Source organism: Aethalodelphis obliquidens, unplaced genomic scaffold (assembly GCF_003676395.1).
Source record: "Aethalodelphis obliquidens isolate GAN/ISIS:26980383/991018 unplaced genomic scaffold, ASM367639v1 scaffold5, whole genome shotgun sequence".
Taxonomy (NCBI): domain Eukaryota; kingdom Metazoa; phylum Chordata; class Mammalia; order Artiodactyla; family Delphinidae; genus Aethalodelphis; species Aethalodelphis obliquidens.
In genome coordinates this window covers 53,759,980-53,777,879 of record NW_020837949.1, presented here as the reverse complement: position 1 = coordinate 53,777,879, position 17,900 = coordinate 53,759,980, and the positions used below count along the sequence as shown (strand labels likewise).

Sequence of the window (17,900 nt, the reverse complement as noted above, 5' to 3'; positions counted from 1 at the left end):
ATGATTGCTTTTGATTTCATCCTGATTTATGAAAAAGTTACTTCTGTGAGCTTCTGGCTTCCTCCTATAACAAACAGCTGCCAGGTCATCCTTATCTAGTCATTAGAAGAGGAATACTTTCTGTGCTGTGGTCAGACCATGATATTGTGCTTTCACAATCTGAAGAGTGAGGACTTTTTCTTTAATAAGAAGCAAGGTCAAGTCCTCAGGTGATTCAGAATTCTAGTGTTTAAGCCTAACCATCTAAAACTAACTGCCTTTAATCCTGGCTGCACTCTGGAATTACCTGGGGAGCTTAAAAAATACTGATGCCTGGCCCCAAACCCAGAGCTTAAGGGTGTAGCCTGCGTATTGGGATAACAATAGAATATGCATTTATCTGTATAAAGGGACTTTTGTTCATCATATATGAAAAATGGACTCCAAAGTGAAATCAATTTACAACACTCAGCAAAAAAGAGAGGCTCTTGTGCATTTGACGAGTAACTTCTTACCTAGTTTGCCCAACACAGCATAAATTTTTGCTCTGATATTCTCAGCAACATCCATAACTGCAATGGTTGGGCAGTTAGCAGGCAGTGGTGTGATTTTTTGCTCTTCTTGAAAACTAGTAAATAGAGGTTTCTTTGTATCTAATCATTGGATATCATGAAAATATAGAAAGGACAGATAAAAACTGTAGTAAATTAATACTTAATTTTAAGATTTTAGTCTAGACATCATAAAATATATAAAAATATTGTAAGAGTACAATACTGCCTGATACATGGTTACTCCTTTAAAAGCATAAATAATCAATAATTTCTTCCCCATTCTGTTGCAAAACTTAAAGCTTTCATTTTTAACTATTTATGTAAAATATAAAAATTTCACAAAATTACTTTTTTAAAAGTGAAACTTTCACATAAAAAACTTTTCTAATTTTGAGATCCAGAAATTGAACACTGTCAGTTTAACAATGATGTAATTTGCTTTTGGTTTCTATATATTATGCTATAAATATAAAAACTATTTTATGATGTTATAGATCAAAAGTTAGAAACAATAAAAATGGTTGAAGATAGAAATCATCAGAAGTTAAAGGGGAAAGTATTTTCACTTAAAAATAAACAATACTAACAGATGAAACTATAATAAGAATTGTAAGAGGTTTAGAAAATATAATGTAGCATTATAAAATAGATAAATGAAATATAAATTCTGGTACTATTAATTTCATTAATTTAGAGTCTAGTAATTAAAATTTATGACCATTGGATTTATTTTTATTTAAAAGTTTCTTCTTTCATATAAAAAGTAAACTGTATAAATATGAATCAACAGAAATGTACAAAATACAATAAAAATCGTTCTCAAGCACTCAACTTATGTCCCAAATTTTATTGGTAAATGAAATATTACTGAATATACTTACAAAAGCAGGTAACTCAAAGAAAGTTCTTTAAGAAGTATTGTTAAGTTTTTTATTTTCAATTTAAAAAATATAATCAAATACCATTTCCTGAAAATATTCTATAAAAATATGAACCTGCTACTAATTTACCTAGTATGGTGTAAGGCCCCATACTTTCCTAAGATTGCTTTTTAAAAATACGGATCTAATTGCTTTTACAAACAATTATAAATACACTTACCAACGATCTTCCCATGTTTATCACGTTTTACTCCTAGTTCTTTCTCTTCCTTTCTCCACAATTTAATTAAAAGACTAGCAGCTGTTTGATCCTTCTTCCCTCGCCAAGCATTGACATAAGCCACAGTTTTGGGATTATCACAAAATTCAACCATTATTCCAAGTATTAGATTACAGAATTTTTTTTGGTTCAACTTTTGCAAGGAAACAGAAAAAGAAAAATGTTGCAATTAATATTTAGAATTATTGTCTTAAAAAAGAAAGGAGAAACTTTTGTATTAATCAGTTGGATTCTTCTAAATGACTGCCTTATAAAATTAAGACTCTAAGTATGATTTGTGACCATCTCCTATTAAAATAAATACCATTGTAATGAGTCCATTTTCAAACATTAGGGATTCTTAAAAAATAGAAAGAAAAAGATTCCATATAATTCTGATGTAGTCATAAACATATGTCATGAACAAAAATGTAATTGATTTAGCTGAGTAGGAAAGAGAGAGATTGTCAAAATAAGTGAAAATGTTCATTTTAAGTGGAGCAAGGTAAATGGTGCTATGCATAGGACTCTGTAATTACAGAATCTTTCCAGTTTACCTGCTTAATTAAAGTTTGTAAAGTTGTCTCATCCTAGCTGTAACCTCATTGTTACTAAGATACCAACTGATGGTAACTCCAAGTGGCAGTCACATGTGAAAATAAATCAAAATGAGGTATAATTTTGTATTTTGAAACTCAGCATCCATAAAAGAGTATTTAAGCACTTAAGAAAAATTATCGTATTAAGCATATTTCCTCTGTTTTCCTGCAAACAGTTTTCAGCAAACCAAAATTTAGGTATAGAGAAGTCCAACCAGAGCAATGGCCTCCACACAGTAATGGTTTCTGTGTGAAATATTTTTGGTTGATTAACTCCTACAGTATACTGCTAATAGAATATAGCAAAGGAAACATGTAACCTGTTGTCTGAATTGCAAACATTATCAGTTTCCTCTTTCATTAAATTAAGGATAATAATATTACCTGCTTTAGAGAGTTATTATGATGAGTTATATGAGACTGCCTGTCACATAGTAAACGCTCAATGATATTTAACCTTTACTAGCAATTACCATTTCACACTGAATAAATATTTTAGCAGATTGTATTAAGCAGAATCCTCAATCAAATGAGTTTTTTACTCCGATACTTCACATTCAGGAGAAAGAGGCAAATGTCAAGGGTTGAAGTTTATACAGGAACTTCAGTAAAGAAGATTTGTAATTTGTAGTTAACTTGGTTGGTTTAATCCATGGTAAGTGCAATCTAATAATTACATTCATAACTATAGAAAACACAACAAAAATATGTCAGGAACTATTCTAACTAATGCATGTATATGTGTACACACACACACATAATCACTCACATAATCCTTCCACCAATGCATAAGGTAGATAACTGTTATCTCTGTTTTATAGATGAAGAAATTGGTAGCAGAGATGTTAAATAATTTTTCAAAGTTACACAGCTAACAACTATTAGAGGCTTCAGTCAGACTGATTCCAACCTGTGCTCACAACCACTGTGTTATATGGCCTCTCCTACCAGCCTTCATGCCTTTCCATCCAAGAAACTCTGATGGTGAAGGAGAGTGGGCACAAGTAAGAAATGTCTTTTATGTCTTCTATATAATATTAAAATAAAATATAATTGTTTAATATGTACATGCATAATATCATTCCTTGCTTCCAAATCTTAAGTATAAGCTAGATTCCAGAACGATATGCCAAATTAATGTTGTAGCTTTCAGAATCCCTGACACTGACCATGTGCCTCTAGGCATACTTGTACGCTAGTCAGAGAAACACGGTGAGCTGTATGTCATTTAGGACTACATAGGTCCTTCTGTATTATGTTCAATTTTCTGAACTTTCAAAGGGTTTCTGGTTATGACTCATTCAAGGTGGGTTATTTTTATTATTATCATTATTATTTACTTGTTTTTTGTTTGTAGTGTTTTATATCTAATGAGTTCACTCTCATCTCTAGTGTAAACTAATTTTCTTTCAGAGTTAAAAGGACACAGATAACTTTAGTATCTTTGCTAAGTCAAAGTACGTTTGTTATTCTGTTAATAAAATCAAGAATGGTGGCAATCATAGGCAGTGACATAGCTAGAACTCTGCATGAGAATATCTCCCAAAGTTTTACTGAAACAAAAGTATACTTTCTCTTTCATATCATCTTAACTATGGACCCACTTAGAATTGAGGCTAGTAGGGGATTACTGTAAGGATCTTTGCCATTCTTCTCAGCTGCCTTCCTGGAAGGCTTAATATGCTCACTTCTGCTCATTCTGTAAAACAGTATATGACACACTAGATTCTTCACATTACCTACAAACAATACACAGTTTTTTAAAAATGCTGGTCTTTACTCCTTTGTCTAAGGTGACCCTTTTAATACTAAGAGAAGAAGCTAGAAGTTATTAATAAATGATTATTGATTTTTAAATAATCTAGCTGTTACTTTAAAGTTTCATGGGGAAAAACAAAACAAGACAGAACAAATTCTCGGCTGTCATGTGTTTGGGAACACTGACCTAAGTAAACTGGTTTCTTCACTGGAGGAATTTTCAGACTCTACTATGCCAATGCATACTATGAAACTCCAGGAGGGATTTTTGTTTAAAACAAATATTTGAACACTATTTGAGGGCACATTTAATCACAGAGTAGTGTTCTGTGATACTCAGTTTGGAAAGTTAATAAAGACATTTATTTTTTGTTTCACAATTGTTATAATCATACTTACTGCCATTAAATCCAAAAGGAGAAAAATGCCTTCCTTTTCAAGAAAGTAATTCTCTGAGGGGTAACATCCCAAAATGCAGCACCTTAAGTAAAAAGAAAGTTATTCATTTAACAAGGCTTTATTGTTCAATTCAATTTGTGAGTCTATTTCTATTAAAAAATCTTCTCAAAGAATATTTTTTCTTCATTTCCTTAAATCAAGTAGTTAATTTCTTTGCTTAAAAAATTGAACTTTGGGGCTTCCCTGGTGGCACAGTGGTTGAGAGTCCGCCTGCCGATGCAGGGGACACGCGTTCGTGCCCCGGTCCGGGAAGATCCCACATGCCGCAGAGTGGCTGGGCCCATGAGCCATGGTCGCTGAGCCTGCGCGTCCAGAGCCTGTGCTCCACAACGGGAGGGGCCATAGCAGTGAGAGGCCCATGTACCGCAAAAAAAAAAAAAGAAAAAAAAAATTGAACTTTAAAGAGACTTTGTCAGTGTAGTTTAATTTCAACTATTTAAACACTAATATTGTTTAATTATTTTTCATAACTGCCTATTTCTTTTCTGTAGATGCAATATTCTCCTCTGCTTTCCTGATATTAATTATTCTTAAAGGTCTCCTCTGTTGCTCTATTAACTTTTTCTTCAAGATTTATTCACTTACTGTCTATCTTTTACAGTGCTAGCATGCCTGAAACATTTGTTGTTTTTAATTACATCCCTTCTTTGCATATGATATTATTTGATGAAGTGCCTGCTGCTTAGGCCTGTGCAGCTCATATGGAGTGAGGGACTGAAGTTACTGTCAGGGCTACTTTCACTGTTTTCCTGGGTGGGGGGTGGATATGGGCTGAATAGGCTGGTGCTGGTGGTGGTGTTGGTAAACAGAGCCTAATCTCCCTCTAGCCCTCCCAGGCCTTGCAAGCCTGCTGGGGTCAAACTGTATTGTATACCCTTCCTATTTAACATAGTATCTATCTATCTATCATTCAATAATAATGTGATAATTATTTAACATGGATCCCTCTTCAAAAAAATAAAGAGACCCGGGCTTCCCTGGTGGTGCAGTGGTTGAGAGTCCGCCTGCCGATGCAGGGGACACGAGTTCGTGCCCCGGTCCGGGAAGATCCCACATGCCGCAGAGCGGCTGGGCCCATGAGCCATGGCCGCTGAGCCTGCGTGTCCGGAGCCTGTGCTCCGCAACGGGAGAGGCCACAACCATGAGAGGCCCACATACCGCAAAAAAAAAAAAAAAAAAAAAAAAGAGACGCTGTTTCTGCTGGCTGTTTTGTGACGGTGGTTGTGTGAGGGTCAGTGCATAAAGGCCATCAGCTTGGCCCCTCTCACTCAGGTGCTTCCAGGTTTTACAATCTATGGCTATGAATCACACTTTTTTTTCCCCCACTTTTGAAGTAGTACTCTCTGATGCCTATCATGGGCTGCCTTTAGACTCTTTAATTCATAACAATTACAAAAAGAGAAAAAAATAGAACATGCTTCTCTGTTCAGAAATTAAATAATATACTTCTAAAATTCACATAGATTGAAAAGAAAATCACACTGAAAATAGTTTGACCATAATGATAATACAAATAGAACATATGGAAACTCGGCTTACAGGAGATTTTACAGCCTTAGATGGATATATTAGAACAGAAGAAAGGTTGAAAACCAATGATCCTGGCATCTATCTCAAGAAACAGAAAAGGTTGAGATTGGTTCAAGATGGTGGAGAGGAAGGACGTGCTCTCACTCCCTCTTGCAAGAACACTGGAATAAAAACTAACTGCTGAACAGTCATCGACAGGAAGACACTGGAACTCACCAAAAAAGATACCCCACATCCAAAGACAAAGGAGAAGCCACAATGAGATGGTAGGAGGGGCGCAATCACAATAAAATCAAATCTCACAACTGCTGGGTGGGTGACCCACAAAGTGGAGAACACATTCCACAGAAGTCCACCCACTGGAGTGAAGGTTTTGAGCCCCATGTCAGCCTTCTGAAACTGGGGGTTGGGCAACAGGAGGAAGAATTCCTAGAGAATCAGAATTTGAAGGCTAGCAGGATTTGACTGAAGGACTTTGACAGGACTGGGGGAAACAGACTCCACTCTTGGAGGGCACACACAAAGTAGTGTGTGCATCGGGACCCAGGGGAAGGAGCAGTGACCCCAGGGGACACTGAACCAGACTGACCTGCTAGTGTTGGAGGGTCTCCTGCAAAGGCGGGGGGTGGCTCTGTCTCACCATGAGGACAAGGACACTGGCAGCAGAAGTTCTGGGAAGTACTCCTTAGTGTGACCTCTCCCAGAGTCTGCCATTAGTCCCACAAAGAGCCTGCGTAGGCTCCAGTGTTGGATCGCCTTAGGACAAACAACCAACAGGGAGGGAACCCAGCCTACCCATCAGCAGTCAAGCGGATTAAAGTTTTACTGGGCTCTGCCCACCAGAGCAACAATCAGCTCTACCCACCACCAGTCCCTTCCATCAGGAAACTTGCACAAGCCTCTTAGATAGCCTCATCCACCAGAGGGCAGACAGCAGAAGCAAGAACTACAATCCTGTAGCCTGTGAAACAAAAAACACATTCATAGAAAGACAGACAAGATGAAAAGGCAGAAGGCTATGTACCAGATGAAGGAACAAGATAAAACCCCAGAAAAACAACTAAATGAAGTGGTGATAGGCAAACTTCCAGAAAAAGAATTCAGAATAATGATAGTGAAGATGATCCAGGACCTTGGAAAAAGAATGCCGGCAGAGATCGAAAAGATGCAAGAAATGTATAACAAAGACCTAGAAAAATTAAAGAACAAACAGAGATGAACAATATAATAAATGAAATGAAGACTACATGAGAAGGAATCAATAGCAGAATAACTGAGGCAGAAGAACGGATAAGTGACCTGGAAGACAGAATGGTGGAATTCACTGCTGCAGAACAGAATAAAGAAAAAAGAATGAAAAGAAATGAAGACAGCATAAGAGACCTCTGGGACAACAATAAACGCAACTACATTTGCATTATAGGGGTCCCAGAAGGAGAATAGAGACAGAAATGACCTGAGAAAATATGTGAAGAGATTATAGTCCAAAACTTCCCTAACATGGGAAAGGAAATAGCCACCCAAGTCCAGGAAGTGCAGAGAGTCCCATACAGGATAAACCCAAAGAGAAACACGCTGAGACACATAGTAATCAAATTGGCAAAAATTAAGGACAAAGTAAAAATTATGAAAGCAGCAAGGGAATAATGACAAATAACATACAAGGGAACTCCCATAAGGTTAACAGCTGATTTCTCAGCAGAAACTGTACAAGCCACAAGGGAGTGGCATGACATACTTAAAGTGATGAAAGGGAAAACCTACAACCAAGATTACTCTACCGAGCAAGGATCTCATTCAGATTGAATGGAGAAATCAAAAGCTTTACAGACAAGCAAAAGCCAAGAGAATTCAGCACCACCAAACCAGCTCTACAACAAATGCTAAAGGAACTTCTCTAAGTGTGAAACACAAGAGAAGAAAAGGACCTACAAAAACAAACCCAAAATGATTAAGAAAATGGTAATAGGAACATACATATCGATAATAACCTTAAACGTGAATGGATTAAATGCTCCAACCAAAATACACAGGCTTGCTGAATGGATACAAAAACAAGACCCATATATACGCTGTCTAAAAGAGACCCACTTCAGACCTAGGGACACGTACAGACTGAAAGTAAGGGGATGGAAAAAGATATTCCATGCAAACAGAAATCAAAAGACAGCTGGAGTGGCAATACTCATATCAGATAAAATACACTTTAAAATAAAGAATGTTACAAGAGACAAGTAAGGACACTACATTATGGGGAAGGGATCAATCCAAAAAGAAGATATAACAATTATAAATATATATGCACACAACATAGGAGCATCTCAATACATAAGGCAACTGCTAACAGCTATAAAAGAGGAAATCGACAGTAACACAATAACAGTGGGGGATTTTAACACCTCACTTACACCAATGGACAGATCATTCAAAATGAAAATAAATAAGGAAACAGAAGCTTTAAATGACACAATAGACCAGATAGATTTAATTGATATTTATAGAACATTCCATTATACTTTCTTCTCAAGTGCGCAAGGAACATTCACCAGGATAGATCACAACCTGGGTCACAAATCAAGCCTCAGTAAATTTAAGGAAATAGAAATCATATCAAGCATCTTTTCTGACCACAACACTATGTGATTAGAAATCAAGTACAGGGAAAAAAACGTAAAAAACACAAACACATGGAAGCTAAACAATACGTTACTGAATAACCAAAAGACCACTGAAGAAATCAAAGAGGACATCAAAAAATACCTAGAGACAAATGAAAATGAAAACACGACGATCCAAAACCTATGGGATGCAGCAAAAGCAGTTCAAAGAGGGAAGTTTTTAGCTATACAAGCCTACCTCAAGAAACAAGAAAAATCTCAAATAAACAATCTAACCTTACATGTAAAGGAACTAGAGAAAGAAGAACAAACAAAACCCAAAGTTAGCAGAAGGAAATAAATCATAAAGATGAGAGCAGAAATAAATGATATAGAAACAAAGAAAACAATAGCAAAGATCAATAAAACTAAAAGCTGGTTCTTTGAGAAGATAAACAAAATTGATAAACCATTAGCCAGACTCATCAAGAAAAACAGGTAGAGGACTCAAATCAATAAAATTAGAAATGAAAAAGGAGAAGTTACAACAGACACTGTAGAAATACAAAGCATCCTAAGAGACTACTACAAGCAACTCTATGCCAATAAAATGGAAAACCTGGAAGAAATGAACAAATTCTTAGAAAGGTATAACCTTCCAAGACTGAACCAGGAAGAAGTTGAAAATATGAATAGACTAATCACAAATAATGAAATTGAAACTGTGATTAAAAATCTTCCAACAAACAAAAGTCCAGGACCAGATGGCTTCACAGGTGAATTCTACCAAACATTTAGAGAAGAGCTAACAGCCATCCTTCTCAAACTCTTACAAAAAATTGCAGAGGAAGGAACACCCTCAAACTCATTCTATGAGGCCACCATCACCTGATACCAAAACCAGACAGATACTACAAAAAAAGAAAATTACAGACCAATATCACTGATGAATATAGATGCAAATATCCTCAACAAAATACTAGCAAACAGAATCCAACAACACATTAAGAGGATCATACACCATGATCAAGTGGGACTTATCCCAGGGATGCAAGAATTCTTCAATATATGAAAATCAATCAATATGATACACCATATTAACAAACTGAATAAAAACCATATGATTATCTCAATAGATGCAGAAAAAGCTTTTGACAAAATTCAACAACCATTTATGATTAAAACTCTCCAGAGAGTGGGCATAGAGGGAACCTACCTCAAAATAATAAAGGCCATATACGACAAACCCATAGCAAACATCATTCTCAATGGTGAAAAATTGAAAGCATTTCCTCTAAGATCAGGAACGACACAAGGATGTCCACTCTCACCACTATTATTCAACATAGTTTTGGAAGTCCTAACCACAGCAATCAGAGAAGAAAAAGAAAGAAAAGGAATCCAAATTGCAAAAGAAGAAGTAAAACTGTCACTGTTTGCCAATGACATGATACTATACATAGAGAATACCAAAGATGCCACCAGAAAACTACTAGAGCTAATCAATGTATTTGGTAAAGTTGCAGGATACAAAATTAATGCACAGAAATCTCTTGCATTCCTATATACTAATGACGAAAAATCTGAAAGAGAAATTAAGGAAACAGTCCCATTTACCATTGCAACAAAAAGAATAAAATACCTAGGAATAAACCTACCTAGGGAGACAAAAGACCTGTATGCAGAAAGCTATAAGACACTGATGAAAGAAATTAAAGAGGATACAAACAGATGGAGAGATATACCATGTTCTTGGACTGGAAGAATCAATATTGTGAAAATGACTATACTCCCCAAAGCAATCTACCAATTCAATGCAATCCCTATCAAATTACCAATGGCATTTTTTACAGAACTAGAATAAAAAATTTAAAATTAGTATGGAGACAAAAAAGACCCCGAATAGCCAAAGCAGTCTTGAGGGAAAAAAACGGAGCTGGAGGATTCAGACTCCCTGACTTCAGACTGTACTACAAAGCTACAGTAATCAACACAGTATGGTACTGGCACAAAAACAGATACATAGATCAATGGAAAAAGATAGAAAGCCCAGAGATAAACCCACACACCTATGGTCAACTAATCTATGACAAAGGAGGCAAGGATATACAATGCAGAAAAGACAGTCTCTTCAATAAGTGGTGCTAGGAAAACTGCACAGCTACATGTAAAAGAATGAAATTACAACACTCCCTAACACCATACACAAAAATAAAGTCAAAATGGATTAGAGACCTAAATGTAAGGCCGGACACTATAAAACTCTTAGAGGAAAACATAGGAAGAACACTCTTTGACATAAATCACAGCAAGATCTTTTTTGATCCACCTCCTAGAGTAATGGAAATAAAAACAAAAATAAACAAATGTGACCTAATGAAACTTCAAAGCTTTTGCACAGCAAAGGAAACCATAAACAAGACGAAACGACAACCCTCAGAATGGGAGAAAATATTTCCAAATGAATCAACAGACAAAGGATGAATCTCCAATGTATATAAACAGCTCATGCAACTCAGTATTAAAGAAACAAGCAACCCAATCCAAAAATGGGAAGAAGACCTAAATAGACATTTCTCCAAAGAAGACATACAGATGGTCAAGAAGCACATGAAAAGCTGCTCAACATCACTAATTATTAGAGAAATGCAAATCAAAACTACAATGAGGTATCACCTCACACCAGTTAGAATGGGCATCATCAGAAAATCTGCAATCAACAAATGCTGGAGAGGGTGTGGTGAAAAGCGGACCCTTTTGCACTGTTAGTGGGAATGTAAATTGATACAGCCACTATGGAGAACAGTATGGAGGTTTCTTAAAAACCTAAAAGTAGAATTAACATATGATCCAGCAATCCCACTACTGAGAAAACCATAATTCAAAAAGACACATTCACCCCAATATTCATTGCAGCACTATTTACAATAGCCAGGTCACGGAAGGAACCTAAATGCCCATCGACAGACAAATGGATAAAGAAGCTGTGGTAAATATTGACAATGGAATATTACTCAGCCATAAAAAGGAACGAAGTTGAGTCATTTGTAGAGACATGGATGGATCTAGAGACTGTCATACAGAGTGCAGTAAGTCAGAAAGAGAAAAACAAATATCATTTATTAACACATATATGTTGAACCTAGAAAAATGGTACAGATGAACCAGTTTGCAGGACAGAAATGGAAACACAGATGTAGAGAACAAACGTATGGATACTAAGGGGGGACAGCGGCAGGGGCATGGGGGTGGTGGTGTGATGAATTGGGAGATTGGGATTGACATGTATACACTGAGGTGTATAAAATGGATGACTAATAAGAACTGCTGTATAAAAAAATAAATAAAATTAAATTCCAGAAAAACAAAAGAAATAGAAAAGGTGAAACTGAATGAAAGAAAAAAACCTACAGAAATTAATTAAATATAAAACAAAATAAAATAGAAATAATAATGCACACAAATTGATTCTTTAAAAAGACTAATAGGGCTTCCCTGGTGGTGCAGTGGTTGAGAGTCCGCCTGCCGATGCAGGGCACATGGGTTCGTGCCCTGGTCTGGGAAGATCCCACATGCCGCGGAGCAGCTAGGCCCGTGAGCCATGGCCGCTGAGCCTGCGCGTCTGGAGCCTGTGCTCCGCAAAGGGAGAGGCCACAGCAGTGAGAGGCCCGCGTACCAAAAAAAAAAAAAAAAAAGACTAATAATATTGATCAACTCCTGGTGAAACCCATCAAGAAAAAAGCCAGAAGGAGAAGGCAGAAATGATTAATACCAAGAAAGGAAAAGAAAGCATCACTTGGTATCCTACAGACATTAAAAATCCTAAGAGGATATTACAAATAGCCTTATGAGAGTAAATATGAAATTTCAGACAAAATAAATGAGTGCCTAGGAAAAGACATCAGAGCCTATGCTAGAAAACCTTAATAGACACACACATATTAAAGAAATGAAATCTATACTTCAGAATCTTTCTACAAAGAGAACTCCAGGCACAGATGACTTAATTGGTGAATTCCACAAATTATTTAAGAAAGATATGAAAACAATCTTACACAAACTCTTTCTAGAAAAAATATTTCCTGTTTTCTGAGGTCAAAATAAACTAAATACCAAAACCATCCATGGAACATTAATAAAAAGGAAAATTAAACTCACATTACATGGTACCAAAAAAAAAAATCTAAAAACATTAGCTAATTGAATCCAACAACATAGAAAAAGAAATAGTACACCATAACCAGATCAGACTTATTCAAGGCATACAATGTGATGGACCACATTAACAGAATAAAGGAGAAATACTATATGATATCTCAATAGAAGTAAAAGTGTTCGATAAAATGTAAAGTCCTTTCATGATGCAAATGAATAGACAAGAACTCCTCAGTTAAGTTCCTAAGAAAAGGAAAAAGATCCGATGCCCAGTGTTACTAATTAAACATTGGACTTATTACTTATCTCTTAGCCAAAGGGATTTGAGTTGTGCTGTAATAAAAGACACAGATAAATAAAATTATTTATCTTTATCTTAGTATAACTGTGAGGTATTAAATAAAAAAGGGATAAAACATCAAATCATTTTCTGCAGTAACCACTGAATCCCAATGTACTGGTAGATAGTAAGGATGGTACTCATTAATATTCATCTCTAAATTTTTTACTATGCTTAATACAGCACTTTGGTCAATAAGACTTTGCTGTTGAAACCTAAGATCAGGTTATCATTTTATCACTATATCCCTCTCTTCTCTGCAGTAAAAAAGAAACTAGATATTTGATTAGCCCCATTGTTTATGTGTATCTGGAATAGAGCTGAGTATTCTAGCTCTCTATATAAACAGAGAATTTGCAGGGGATAAATCTAGTTACTTCATCTTATGGAAAGTAGTATTCATCAGAGTTTCCCCCCACCCCATGTTTACTGAAGTATAACTGGAATTTTTTAATCTGCATATAATTATTATATATAATATATGTGAGTTTGCACATATGTATATACTTGTGTTACTATCACCACAATCCAGGTAATAAAAATATTCATCACCTCTAAAAGTTTCCTTGTATCCCTTTGTGGTATTTTTTTTTTTTCTTTAGTAGTAAGACCACTGAACATACTAGATCCATGCACTTAACAAATGTTTAAGTACACACAATACCTTACCTTAATTATAGCCGCTATATTATAGAGCAGATCTATGGGCAGTGTTGTACTGCAGATCTCTGGAATTTACTAATCTTGTATGACTATAACATTATACCTGGTGAACGATAACACCTCATGCCTCCCTCACTCCATCATTCCACTGTCTACATACTGTTATCTACTTCTACACTTTTGACTATTTTAGATGCTTTTTTTTTTTTTTTTTTTTGGCGGTACGCGGGCCTCTCACTGTTGTGGCCTCTCCCGTTGCGGAGCACAGGCTCCAGACGCGCAGGCTCCGGACGCGCAGGCTCAGTGGCCATGGCTCACGGGCCCAGCTGCTCCGTGGCATGTGGGATCTTCCCGGATGGGGCACGAACCCGTGTCCCCTGCATCAGCAGGCGGACTCTCAACCACTGCACCACCAAGGAAGCCCTTAGATGCCTTTTATAAGAGAAATTATGTATAAGAGATACCCTTCTGTGAATGACTTATTTCACTTAGCATAATGTCTTCTAGGTCCATCCATGTTCTTGCAAATGGTAGGATTTCCTTCTCTTTTAAAGCTGAGTAATATTCCATTGTATGCATATACCACATTTTCTTTATTCATTCATCTGTTGATGGACATTTGGGTGGTTTCTGTATCTTTGCTATTGTGAATAATGCTGCAGTGAACATAAGATCTCTTCAAGATCCTGATTTTAATTCTTCTGGATATATACCCAGAAATGAGATTACTGGATCATATGGTAGTTCTATCTTTCATTTTCTGAGGAACCTCCATACTGTTTTCCACAGTGGCTGTACCACTATGTCTTTCACCCCTTGGTTATGTTTATTTTTAAGTATTTTATTCTTAGAAGTTGCAAATGTGATTATTTTCCTAATTTCCTTTTTTTGGAGTAGTTCATTATTGGTGTATAGAAATGCAACTGATTTTTATATGTTAATTTTGTATCCTACAAATTTACTGAATTCATTTATTAGTTCTAACAGTTTTTTGGTGGAGTCTTTAGTGTTTTTTACGTATAAGATCATGTCATCTGCAGAGATAATTTTACATTTTTCTTTCTGATTTGGATGCCTTTTATTTATTTATTTTTTCTTGCCTAACTGTTCTGGGTAGGACTTATAGTACTATATTGAGTAGAAGTGGTGAGAGTGGGCATCCTTGCCTTATACAGATCTTAGAGAAAAAGCTTTCAGCTTTTCACCATTCAGTGTGATATTAGCTGTGGCCTTTTCACATACAGCCTTTATTGTGTTGAGGTAAATTCCTTCTCCACCTAATTTATTGAGAGTTTTTATCATGAAAGGGTGTTGAATTCTGTCAAATGCTTTTTCTATATACATTGAGATAATTATGTGATTTTTGTCCTTTTGTGATATAACACATTAATGTGGTATATCACATTGACTAATATGCATATATAGAACTATTCTTGCTTTCCAGGGATAAATTCCACTTGGTCATGGTGTGTAATCCTTTTAATGTGCTGTTGAATTCAGTTTACTAATATTTTCTAGAGGATTTTTGCTTCCATGTTCATCAGGGATATTGGTCTGTAGTTCTCTCTCTTTTTTTTGGCCACACTGCATGGCTTGCAGGATCTTAGTTCCCTGACCAGGGATCGAACCCAGGCCCATGGCAGTGAAAGTGCCGAGTCCTAACCCCTGGACTACCAAGGAACTCCCAGTTCTTTTTTACGATGTCTTTGTCTGGCTTTGGTATTATGGTGATGCTGGCCTCATAAAATGAGTTCAGAAGTGTTCCCTATTCTCCTACCTTTCAGAATAATTCTTCTTAAAATTTTTGGTAAAAATCACATGTGAAGCTCTCTGGACATGGGCTTTTTTGGCTGGGAGGTTCTTGATTACTGATTCAATCTCCTTATTGTTATTGATCTGTTCAGGCTTTTTATTTCCTCTTGATTCAGTGTCAGTACATTGTATATTTCTAGGAATTTATCCATTTCTTCTATGTTCTCCAATTTGTTGGCAGATGGTTTATAACGGTCCCTTATGATCTTTTTTACTTCTGTGTTATCTGTTGTGATGTCTTCTCTTTCATTTATAATTTTATTTCAGTCTTCTCTCTTTTTCTCTTAGTTTAGCTAAAGTTTTGTCAATTTTCAAAACAGTTTTATCTCTTCAGAGAAGCAACTCTTGGTTTTGTTGAGTTTTTCTATTCTCTATTTCATTTATTTCTGCTGTAATTGTTATCACTTCCTTTGTTCTGATAACTTTGGGCTTGGTTTGTTCTGTTTTATAGTTCATTAAGGTGTAAAGTTAGGATGTTTGACTCTTTTTAAACATAGGGATTTTTCACTATAAACTTCCCTCTTAGTGCTGCTTTTGCTGTATCACGTAAGTTTAGGTATGCTGTGTTTTCATTTTAGTTTTTCTTGAGAAATTTTCTAATTTCCCTTTTATTTTTGTCTTTGACCCAATGGTTGTTCAAGACTGTGTTGTTTGATTTCCATGCATTTGTGAGTTTTTCTGGTTTCCGTTTGTTATTGATTTCTAGTTGTATTCAGTTGTGGTCAGAAAGGAATGATTTCAGTCTTCTTAAATTTCTCAAGACTTGTTTTATGACCTTACATGTGATTTACCCTAGAGAATGCTCCATTTGTGTTTGTAAGAAAAAAAACTCTGTGTCTCCTCTCAAAACTACTCAATACTTCACTTAGGGCCACCAAATGTGTAGGTTTTTCCTACACAAACCAATTCTTCAATTCTCAGTGGACATTAACTGGGTGTCCTAACAATTCAGTTCAATTCAGAAACTATCTACCTAGGTTAGCATCAGATCTCACAGGTTAAGGGTTCAGTCCCACAAGACTGTGCTGCTTTCCTTCCCCCACCTTAAATTCCGGTCCAGGTTGTCACCTGTGCTTCTGATAAAACAGCTATAGAGTAGCTCAGAGATCTCAGGAAAATAGTTTACTTACTAGATTACTAGTTTATTATAAAATGATCCAACTTGGGAACAGCCCGATGGAAGAGATGATCAGGGCAAGGTATATGGGGAAGGGGCATGGAGCTTCCATGCCCTCTCTCAGCACCTCCAAGTGTTCACCAACCTGGAAGCTCTCTCAATCACATAGTTTAGGATTTTTATGGAGGCTTCATTATGTAGGTGTAATTGATGAAATCAGTGGCCATTGATGGTTAAACTCAATTTTCAGCCTCTCTCCCCTCTCTGGAGGTTGAGGGTGGAGCTGAAAGTTACAACCCTTTAATTAACCATATAGTTAGCTCCCCTGGCAACCAGGCTCCCATCCTGTGGTTATCTAGGGGCTTTCCAAAAATCACCTCATTAACATAAACTCAGATGTAGTTGAAAGGGGCTTGTTATGAATAACAAAAGATACTACTTTCATCTTTATTACTCTGAAACTATTATAGGAACTGGGGATAAAAGAGCAAATATTTTAACAAAAGATGTTCCCATTGCTCTTATTAATTAAGAAATTAGAAGAATTTTAGGAGCTCTGTCCTAGAAATGAACCAAATACATATTTTAAAATTATAAATCACAATATCACAGTGATTAAAAAAATGTGTTTTCTGCTGTTATTGGTAGAATGTTCTACATACATCTGTTAGGCCCATTTGGTCTATAGTCATGAGGGGTTTTTTTTTTGTTTTTAAACTAATGTGTTGTAGTGTGGCTCTCATGAATTCTACCCAAATAGAAGAAATGTGTTAAGTGTTAATGATGTAGGAAACTCAACTAATTTTCCCAAAGACAAAATTTCATAAATTAATGTTAAGAAAAGTAGTATATATATATATATTTGCCCTTTGGAATGCTAAAATGTTTGGGAAGCAATATTGATTAGGAAATACCTAATCAACTGGTTTTCAACTTTTTAAGATAAGATGAGTGAGGAATTCAGCAGTCTTCAAGAATAAGAATAGTGTATGAGTAATAGTAGATGCTTGTGTTTTCCCAGGCCAGGGCAAAATGGAACACATTCAAATCACAAAAAACAAAGATTTAAGTTTAGATACAAGAATGGTTTTATATTTGAGTGATGGACAAGACTACTTTCCAAAGGATAGTGTCATTTCTGGACTACTGAAAAGAAAAAGGCTCATCTTTCTGCTGTAGTTTTGAGGGAAGAAAATT

General features: G+C 35.9%; 1 protein-coding gene and 1 long non-coding RNA gene across 2 annotated transcripts in view; one reads left to right on the top strand and one right to left on the bottom strand.

The window, feature by feature from the left end:
• CFAP69 (cilia and flagella associated protein 69) overlaps nucleotides 1–17,900 on the bottom strand; it is a 73,659-nt gene that overhangs the window by 9,010 nt on the left and 46,749 nt on the right. The window contains exons 16-18 of the mRNA XM_027102388.1: nucleotides 4,430–4,511; nucleotides 1,635–1,827; nucleotides 495–632 (exon numbers count right to left, since the gene is read on the bottom strand). Of these exons, the coding sequence (XP_026958189.1) occupies nucleotides 495–632; nucleotides 1,635–1,827; nucleotides 4,430–4,511 (413 nt within the window). The remainder of the gene's footprint in view (nucleotides 1–494; nucleotides 633–1,634; nucleotides 1,828–4,429; nucleotides 4,512–17,900) is intronic.
• Nucleotides 1–17,900, top strand: part of LOC113618338 (uncharacterized) — a 112,609-nt gene that overhangs the window by 52,587 nt on the left and 42,122 nt on the right. The window lies entirely within an intron of this gene.